The 8,187-nt window shown below is 40.2% G+C and overlaps 2 protein-coding genes across 3 annotated transcripts; one reads left to right on the forward strand and one right to left on the reverse strand.

Annotated features, from left to right (window-relative positions):
- The first annotated feature begins 324 nt into the window (after positions 1-324).
- LOC106644216 (splicing regulatory protein 54) lies at positions 325-2,998 on the forward strand. 2 transcript variants are annotated; one of them, XM_089598367.1, is made up of 5 exons: positions 325-958; positions 1,080-1,664; positions 1,742-2,020; positions 2,147-2,356; positions 2,486-2,998. In XM_089598367.1, exons 1-5 carry the CDS (start codon positions 615-617, stop codon positions 2,628-2,630), a joined length of 1,563 nt encoding a protein of 520 aa, XP_089454493.1. In that variant the 5' UTR covers positions 325-614; the 3' UTR covers positions 2,631-2,998. The 2 variants fall into 2 exon arrangements, with proteins under 2 accessions (XP_089454493.1, XP_089454492.1); XM_089598366.1 differs by having other exon boundaries at positions 325-936; positions 1,088-1,664; positions 2,147-2,987.
- A 237-nt stretch (positions 2,999-3,235) lies between these two features.
- On the reverse strand, positions 3,236-7,094 carry Cyp303a1 (Probable cytochrome P450 303a1). The gene is made up of 10 exons (XM_023391434.2): positions 7,078-7,094; positions 6,219-6,304; positions 5,887-6,138; positions 5,361-5,784; positions 5,098-5,278; positions 4,914-5,022; positions 4,499-4,679; positions 4,111-4,228; positions 3,831-3,969; positions 3,236-3,542 (listed from the first exon to the last, which is right to left on the reverse strand). The coding sequence occupies exons 1-10, from the start codon at positions 7,092-7,094 to the stop codon at positions 3,361-3,363; spliced, it is 1,689 nt and encodes a 562-aa protein (XP_023247202.2). The 3' UTR covers positions 3,236-3,360.
- Positions 7,095-8,187: the final 1,093 nt, after the last annotated feature.

Consider the following 8,187-nt stretch of genomic DNA (forward strand, 5'->3'; position numbering starts at 1 on the left):
TCTCAAAAATGACTTTGGACTTTTGATAAAATTTTTACAAAGAAATACCTAGATCTATTAATTTCCAGGCTGTTTGTTAAAAACTAAAAATCTACGTTTAACTACGACGCAGTACACATAAAGCATAAATAAATAATGATGATTTCGTTGTGAAAATCATTATCAGCTTCAAATTTGAATAAAAGGCGCCAGTTTCATATTCCAATCACATCCCACATTCCACACTTTTTCGGATATGGAATATTGACTGTGGACTGGGATGTCTCCCCTCCCCTCTTGGTCACTTGTTATAAATATATATATATATATCTCACTTCACGCGCCGTTCATGGTTCACGGATCATGTTTAGATAATGCGGGTGATGCTTCGAAAAAGGCAAGCGTTCGTTTTTCCACCGCCTCCGTAAACATGTGAAAATCGTCAGAAAAATCGGTAGTGAGGTGAGGTGATTTAAAAAGAGAATCGTGAAATAACTGATAATCGGTAAGAGGGTGCAGATTTATACATTTTAGTCATTACTTAACCTACAGCTGTAGAGGAAAGAAAAGGAAGGGGGACGCGTCCTCGCAGCTAACCTCAAACAACGCCGTCGTAAAGGAGCGTCGCTACAGCCATGGCGGTGGGCTCAACGAAAGTCGTCCAAGTGACGAATATCGCGCCCCAGGCCACCAAAGACCAGATGCAGACGCTCTTCGGCTACCTGGGCAAAATCGAGGACATCAGGTTGTACCCGACCATCAGGGATGTGGCAGTGCCGGTTCAGTCGCGAATCTGTTACATCAAATTTCACGACCACAACCAGGTTTCCGTTGCCCAACATATGACCAACACTGTCTTCATCGACAGAGCACTTATCGTCATTCCCTGGCCAAACGGAGACATCCCCGATGAACAGAGGGCTTTGGAACTTACGAACAATGGAACTGTTGTACCAGGTAATACAAGAGTAAACTTTTTCACTGTTAGACCTGTTTTATTTGTTGTATAGTTAAAATTAGTATTTTGTGCCTATCATGATAAATAAATAGAGAAATCAGGTTATTTGCTTATTACCAAATGTAAGCATCCATTATATGTGTCTTTCAGGTCTGTATCCATCTGAGCATAAACTTCCATCAAACATGGTGAATGCCATCGAAGGAATACCACCAAACCATGTAATAACCACAACTGACCCTAAACTTGATGCTAATGGTTTGCCGCTGTATCCAAATTTGCCTGGACACTTGGATAGCAGGAGGATCGAGGAAATTCGGAGAACTCTGATTATTGGTAATTTAGATTCTTCCACTACTGAACAGCAAGTCATGGACTTCTTTGGTAACCACCACGTTGAAGTGAAATACATCAGGAAATGCACTAGGGACTCGGAACCATCTGGAAACTTTATGCTAGTCGAATTCTCGGATCAAATGTCCATTGTACCAGCACTTCAGCTCAATGGTGAAATGCTTAATGACAAACCAATCAAGATGACTCACTCAACCGTAGGAATTGCTAAACCTGAAGCCAAAAGCAATGAGGCTGCTCAGAAGGAAATCGAGGAGGCCATGTCGCGAGTCAAGGAAGCCCACAATCTTATATCCGCGGCAATAGATCCTATGCTTGGAATCCTATCCAAGGAGAAACGCAGTCGCAGTGGCTCACGTGGCAGAAAAACTAGGCAAGTCTTTAAACTTAGCTCCACACGAGTTGCTTATTTAGTAGAAATACGTAATAGCTAAATATTTTAAATTTCAGGTCAAGGTCCCGTGGACGGTCACGTCGCTCCCGTTCTCGCAAACGCTCACGTTCTCGTCATCGGCGTTCACGCTCCAAACATCGACGTCGGTCACGCTCACGTTCGCGTAAACGTTCCCGATCAAAGGATCGACGCAAAAAGTCACGGTCACGCCATCGTTCTCGCTCCAGAACGCGTCACCGTTCTCGATCAAGATCCAGACGATCCAGGTCTCGAAGATCAAGATCCAGACGATCCAGGTCCAAGTCCAAGGAGAGAAAGAAAAAATCTCCTGGAAGGTAAGCTTAGAAATACGCTTTTTCTTTCAAAGGTGTAAACAATTGCGTATAAATACTCACGATCCTCAGTTCCTTTTTTTCCTTACATTTGTTGGAAACGCATTCAACTTGTTTATTTTTTTCCAGGAAAAAAAGTCGATCTCGTTCTAGAAGCAAGAGATCGAAATCTCGGTCTCGCAAATCAAGATCCAAGTCCAAATCAAAGTCATCTAAATCAAAGTACTCCGAGAAATCCCGAGATAAGGACAAAGAGCATAAGAGTAAAGATAAATCTGAAAGCAACGGAAAATCTAAAAGCAGCAGTAGTAAGGACGATAGAGATAAAAGTGATGATACTCGCGAGAGAAGCGAAAAGAGCGAAAGAAGTGAAAAAAGTGAAAGGAGTGAAAGAAGTGAAAAGAGTGAAAAGAGTGAAAAGAGTGAGAGGAGTGAGAGGAGTGATAGGAGCGAAAAAAGCGAAAGAAGCGAGAGGAGCGAAAAAAAATCCAAGGATAAGGATAAGGAGAGGAAATCAGAAAAAGAGGATAGATCAGAAAAAAGATCGGATGAAAAAAGCAGAGCAAGTTCGGAATACAGCGATAAGGATAAAGATAAAGACTCAGAAAATTGAATCAAGGCTTGAAAAATATAACATCGTGCAAAATGTACAAACCTTATAGAACACATGGATCAAAGACTTTTTTTCCTTATTAGATGTATTCAACTTACCATCGGAAAGGCTCCGCATTTTTGGTATTGCCGCTCAATACAATAATGATGGATAGAAGTAATGATAATTGTTTAATAGAACTTGGTGTGTCTAAGATTAAAGTAATCTATGTCGATAATTTTTGTCCAATATGATTTAAAACTATATTTAATGAATTTCAAATAGCATGTTCAGTTGTGTCAAGAGAGTTTTCTCTTAATTTAATACAATGATTATTGAATGGATCAAGTATAAGTGTATATTACTGATCTATTCTTAAAGTTGAAAAATAAATCATTTTGATCAATTTTCATTCTTTTTTTTTTTTTTTTACCAAATTTGTCTACACTGAATTGTGTGGTAACAATATCTGTTATAGTAAAAGGACTTTTTAACAACGTTAATTTTATTTGCATTGTACATAACAAACAATTGTTACGAGATTTTGCTACAACTAACATAATGATATCCACAGACTTTTTCCATTATTGAGTATCTTATGAATAGGTAAAGGAAATAACGTGTATGAGTAATGCACGAATATAACAATATCATGCACTAAATTATATAAATTTAATAAAAAAAATAATAAACGAGGAAAATTTTATGAAAATGACATGATCTCGGAACTACAGTGTAATCCAACATTCAACTATATTCGTTTTGTCATAAAAACTCGGTATGGCTTAGGACTGGCGGTAACACCGTCAATGTATTCATTTTTCGGTGGTTCTTCGCCTGGAACAGGCGAGAACGTAAAGTTCTGGAGCAAAGCTGCTGTTATCATGAATATGTTGCTTTTAGCCAGTACTTCACCCATGCAACGATGCTTACCTGTAATTTTGGTTTGTTTATTTTACGTTTACCATTAACTAATGTTGAGCATTTGCTTATTTGTGAAAAAAAAATAAAGAAATAAACTATACACTGTACAAATAATAATGAAAGTTGAGTTTTCTCTTGTCTTGAATAAAAAAAAGATTCAAAAAAAAGGTCAATATCACAGCATTGTAATTTTGTTCACATCTAAATGTATCTTTAAAACAAGGCACTCCAATACGTTGGTTGTGCCTAAAAATATGTACCATTTAAATGAGTAACGCTAATCACGAAAATACATACCAAAGCTGAACGGCAGGTACTGATCCGGCAAGACTATTTTCCCGGACTCGTCTATAAATCTTTCGGGCCGAAATTCTTCGGGGTCGCCCCAAACTTTGCCCATCAGGATGCTGTTGAAGTTCACGAGCAGCATGCTATCCTGTAAACGTATCGATTTTATTTGCATTGAAAAAAAAAAAGAAAAAAAAATACATAATGCTTGCCTTGACGTACACCAATATGGCTTAGTTGTTTTACAGGTAAACACCATAAAAAAGACGAGAAAAAATTATGGAAATACCTTAGGTATCCTGTACCCCATGACGTGGGTGTCTTTGAGAGCTCGATGCGGAATATTCATCGTTCGACCCATAAACATCCTTACGGACTCCAAAACGATGGCGTTGACGTACGGCATCCTGCAACAACAATCTATGAAAAATCGCACCAGTCAAGACTGTAAGTATAGTTAAAAAGACCAAACAGGTAATATTATATCACATATATACGTATGACCAAAAAACTAAATTGACTCCCAAAATAATCTTGAAAACAAAAAACAAAGTATTTCTCAATAGGTAAATCAATAACGTGGGCAAATTATAATAGCTAATAATCAAGTCTAGGTATAATTAATTGAACGGGTACGTGTATACAAATATGTGTATAGCAGATGGGAAGAAACCGACCTCGGTCTGTCGTTCAAGGACGGCAGCCTATCGCGTCCGATGACCGCGTCGATTTCCCGCTGGGCTCGCCTCTGCACTTCCTGATTGAGCACGAGAAAGAGAAAGCCGAAGCACAGGGCCTTCGCTGACGTCTCCGAGCCGGCCATGAACAAATCCACGCAGATCGACAGAAGCTGCGACTCTGTGGGACACGTGTGCCGATTTTTTTTTTTTTTTTTTTTTTTTTTTTTTTCAGTACATGTATATACTTAGTTGCGCCTACTATTTCTTTGACACCCGACTCGCCGATAATCACATGACACCCTATTTGCACACATTAGAATAATATAAATGAGGAAAGGAAGAGAGAGAAACATTGCGAAACAGCGAGCGTGACAAAGTGTTTTTCCATGTTCAATACACACGTTCGATTTACCCGAAAAAGTATCGTCCAGGTCATCCGATTGCAAAACCTGCAGGTACACGTCCATGAGGTCCCGCGGCGACGCCGCATCAAAAGTCCTCTTATGGTTGTCCAGCTCCACCTAAACAAATACAGTGCAACTTTCAAAGCCTCGATTGTACGTATAGAGCGCAACAAAGAACAAAATGGCCCGTACCGTGAGGAATTTCCACAGCTCCTGGTGTCGCTCGATGAACTTGGCGTACCCCGACAGCTCGGGAGCAACGTACCTCAGAAAGGGAAAGTGGTTGAACATGCAACCGTGCATGTCGACGTCACGAAATATCGCGTTGAGTATCCTCTGCAGGTGGTTAAGCTCCTTGTCGTCGATGTTGTACCTGTGGTGACCACCAACGTTATAAAATTGCTTAGTTTATGGGGGGGGGGGGGGGAGAAGAAGAAAAAACAGTCCACGCTCACCTCTTCCCGGCCATCATGCACCACAGGGTGTTGAGCACCGGCACCCCGAAAAAGTCCTCCATCTCGACGACGATGCCGGGCGCCTTGGCCGTATCCTCGATCTCCGCATCCGGTCCGACCTTGATGTAAAAGTCTTGGGCAGTGAGCGGCCTCCTCTTGACCGGCTCGTCATCGTCCGGATCCTCCTTCTCCAGCTGATAGATCTGCCCGTTTTTGTTCCTGCTGGTGACGGTCTGGCGTGAAAAATCGGCACGGCTCCTGGTGGCTTTTTCGCGTATCAGAGCGTCGTAGTGCTTGACGAGCTGCGCTGCCTCGTGCTCCAGCTGCACGGCCATGTCGGTGCGGCCGAAGCCAAAGTCGCGCAGGTGACGCAAGATGAATCGGCGTTGCTCGACCCAAAGGTGCCCGTCCACCACCAGCAAACCTACGTACCATCAACGTTGTTGCTCAATCTTGCTCTCTTGTACTTTTTTTTTTTTTTGTTTTCATAAAGAAAATCGATAAGAATCGGCAAAAAGTGGCTAACCCTGTCGTTTGCCAAAGGTGCGAGAGTCGTAGACCGGGCCGATCGGCCGGCCGTCGCAGAGCTCGTTCGCGATCATGGCCTTCATGCTCTCGTAATCGTTAAATATGACGATGTTGTCGGCGCCGATTTTCAAGCCGATTATCGGCCCGTACTTTTTTCCCAGGATGTTGCAGGTCTCCGGGAAAAAGCCGGTCTCCTTTCGCAGGCGGGCAACTTCTAAGGCCGACCCGAGGATCGGTAGCCATTCTGGTCCTACAACATTGGATTGTCAAGGTTTTTTTTTTTTTTTTTTTTTTTTTCTTTTCAAGTTTTGCCGATTTTTTTTTATTTACCTGGTGGATACCCCCTTGGTTTCCTCGTCGTCAAATAATAAAATAATAGAAGAGCAAACGATGTCAGGGTCACTGCGAACAAAATGCTGGAGTGGACCACCAATTTTTAATAAGTAGCTATTTATGTGCTTTTCTGTATACGATGCGTCTTTTCTGTGTATATGTCTATCGTGATGAATGCTCATAGTATTTTACGAAAAATTGAATCGTCGATATTAAAAAACGAAGCCTAAAAAAAAAAGTGCTCGTGTGAAAGGAGAAAATGAAGGTGTATATGCATCCAAAGGGCAACGAGACTTTCGTCGTTGAACGGATGAAAGTGAAACTGGGTCTCGCGTCGCGTATACGAGTATTCGGGTGTATATTGTGTGCACGCAAGAGTATACGGAGAAAGTTGCACGGAAACTGCAGTGCGGCCAGACGCACTTCTCAGGTGTGGGTTACGCAACCGCGCAACATCCCGCTATCTTGGATCCGTATGCGCGGCTGATGCACTTTTTTTTTTATCTTTCTCTTTTTCATTGCGCGTTGGTGCTGCAGTTACGGGCCGTTTTCCGCGAGTTTCCAGTGGATACGGCGCGCCTTCCTGTTTTCCCGCTCGGGTCTCGGTGGGTTGAACGTTTCCGTCAAGGGCTTGTGAAAATTAGTTTTAAAAAAATGTTTTTTTTGTTTCTTTTAGTTTGTTAATTTTCAAGCGATATTTCAATGTTAATTTGTGTTTGGTTATTCACTTTTTGTTGTCTCATTTTTTTGCAATACTTCGGGAAGCAAAGTTATTTCTTAAAAGTAATGAAAATTCAAACGAGCCATGAAACGAATGGATTTTCTGGGTTTACTGTAAAATATGTTATAAAATTACCTGTTTCCTTCGAACATTTTACCTACGTGGAAATCGAGAGCAAGCTATTCTTTTTGATTCCGAAATTTAAAAACTCAACGAAGCCACTGCAAAGTAATATGTACTTTGTTGCGAATTCCATCAAAAACTCCCAAATTTTAGTGACAGCTAATAAAATGAGAAATTATTTTTAAACTGTTTTGGAAAAAAAAAAATTTAATTTTAAAACGAAATAAATAAACACCAAAATCAACGTGCTAAATCGCGCGCAATATTAACAACAGTCAGCCACATTTTACTGAATTTGAAGTAAGTACACACACAATGCGGTCAAACAACTGTCCTTGCATCGAGCCACGTACTTACCTTTTATACCTGCCCCCTCTCGTCTTGTCTCGCCCCTTTCGCCGAATGCAATTTTACTTGCACTTCCCGTGATAAAAACACATAAACTCTCACGTATGCATGTGCGCGCACCGAAGAAAGTTTAAACGCTCGCTCTTATATAGATATATGTATGTACAGTTCCAACGTGGGAGATGAATTTGAGATTAATACACTTTTTTTTTTAATCAAGATTTTTGGTTTCTTTTTCTTTACCGTCAATAAAGTTTTCCCTCTTGCTCAATGCACCTCTCGATTTTTTTACATGGAAGACAATATGTCACTGGTAGTGTTTTTTTTTATTTTTTTTTTTATTTTGTGGAACTTTTAAGCATTTGTGAGAAATATTTGTTGGAAATATTAAGATCACTTTTTAATTGTCTGTATTTTTTCTCAGAGGTGTAAACACTTTTTTCTCTATAATTTAAGTGATGTTTAAAAATATCCCAACATCACGAAGTTGCATCTACCTTTATTAGTAGATGTAACTTGTACTTCAAGTTTGAACACTTTACTGTATGAATGGTTTTGATACTTCAGGGGTTCTTTGATGGACCGGCTAAAACTTTTTTTTTTAATAATTATTAAGAGCCTGATATTTCGTTCGTAAAATACAACTTCTAAGTATTTTATTATCTCAGTTATATTGAATAATGATTAGCAGATTGCTTGTTAGTAAACGTAAAACAAATGTATTATTCTCGAAATACAGCTCGATCGAATGTGAAAGCAAATCTCCAAGAGATT

Source organism: Copidosoma floridanum, unplaced genomic scaffold (assembly GCF_036245765.1).
Source record: "Copidosoma floridanum isolate Cflo_tuat_1 unplaced genomic scaffold, Cflo_Japanese_pri ptg000006l, whole genome shotgun sequence".
In the NCBI taxonomy this organism is placed as follows: Eukaryota; Metazoa; Arthropoda; class Insecta; order Hymenoptera; family Encyrtidae; genus Copidosoma; species Copidosoma floridanum.

Excerpts from the sequence above, each read along its gene's own strand:
- LOC106644216 (XM_089598366.1), top strand. The coding sequence starts at position 615 with ATGGCGGTGGGCTCAACGAAAGTCGTCCAAGTGACGAATATCGCGCCC. Across the intron at positions 937-1,087 it reads CAATGGAACTGTTGTACCAG|GTCTGTATCCATCTGAGCAT; the intron begins GTAATACAAGAG and ends TGTGTCTTTCAG. Across the intron at positions 1,665-1,741 it reads TCACGTGGCAGAAAAACTAG|GTCAAGGTCCCGTGGACGGT; the intron begins GCAAGTCTTTAA and ends TTTAAATTTCAG.
- Cyp303a1 (XM_023391434.2), bottom strand. Across the intron at positions 6,139-6,218 it reads ACCAAGGGGGTATCCACCAG|GACCAGAATGGCTACCGATC; the intron begins GTAAATAAAAAA and ends CCAATGTTGTAG. Across the intron at positions 4,229-4,498 it reads TCCTTGAACGACAGACCGAG|GATGCCGTACGTCAACGCCA; the intron begins GTCGGTTTCTTC and ends TTGTTGTTGCAG.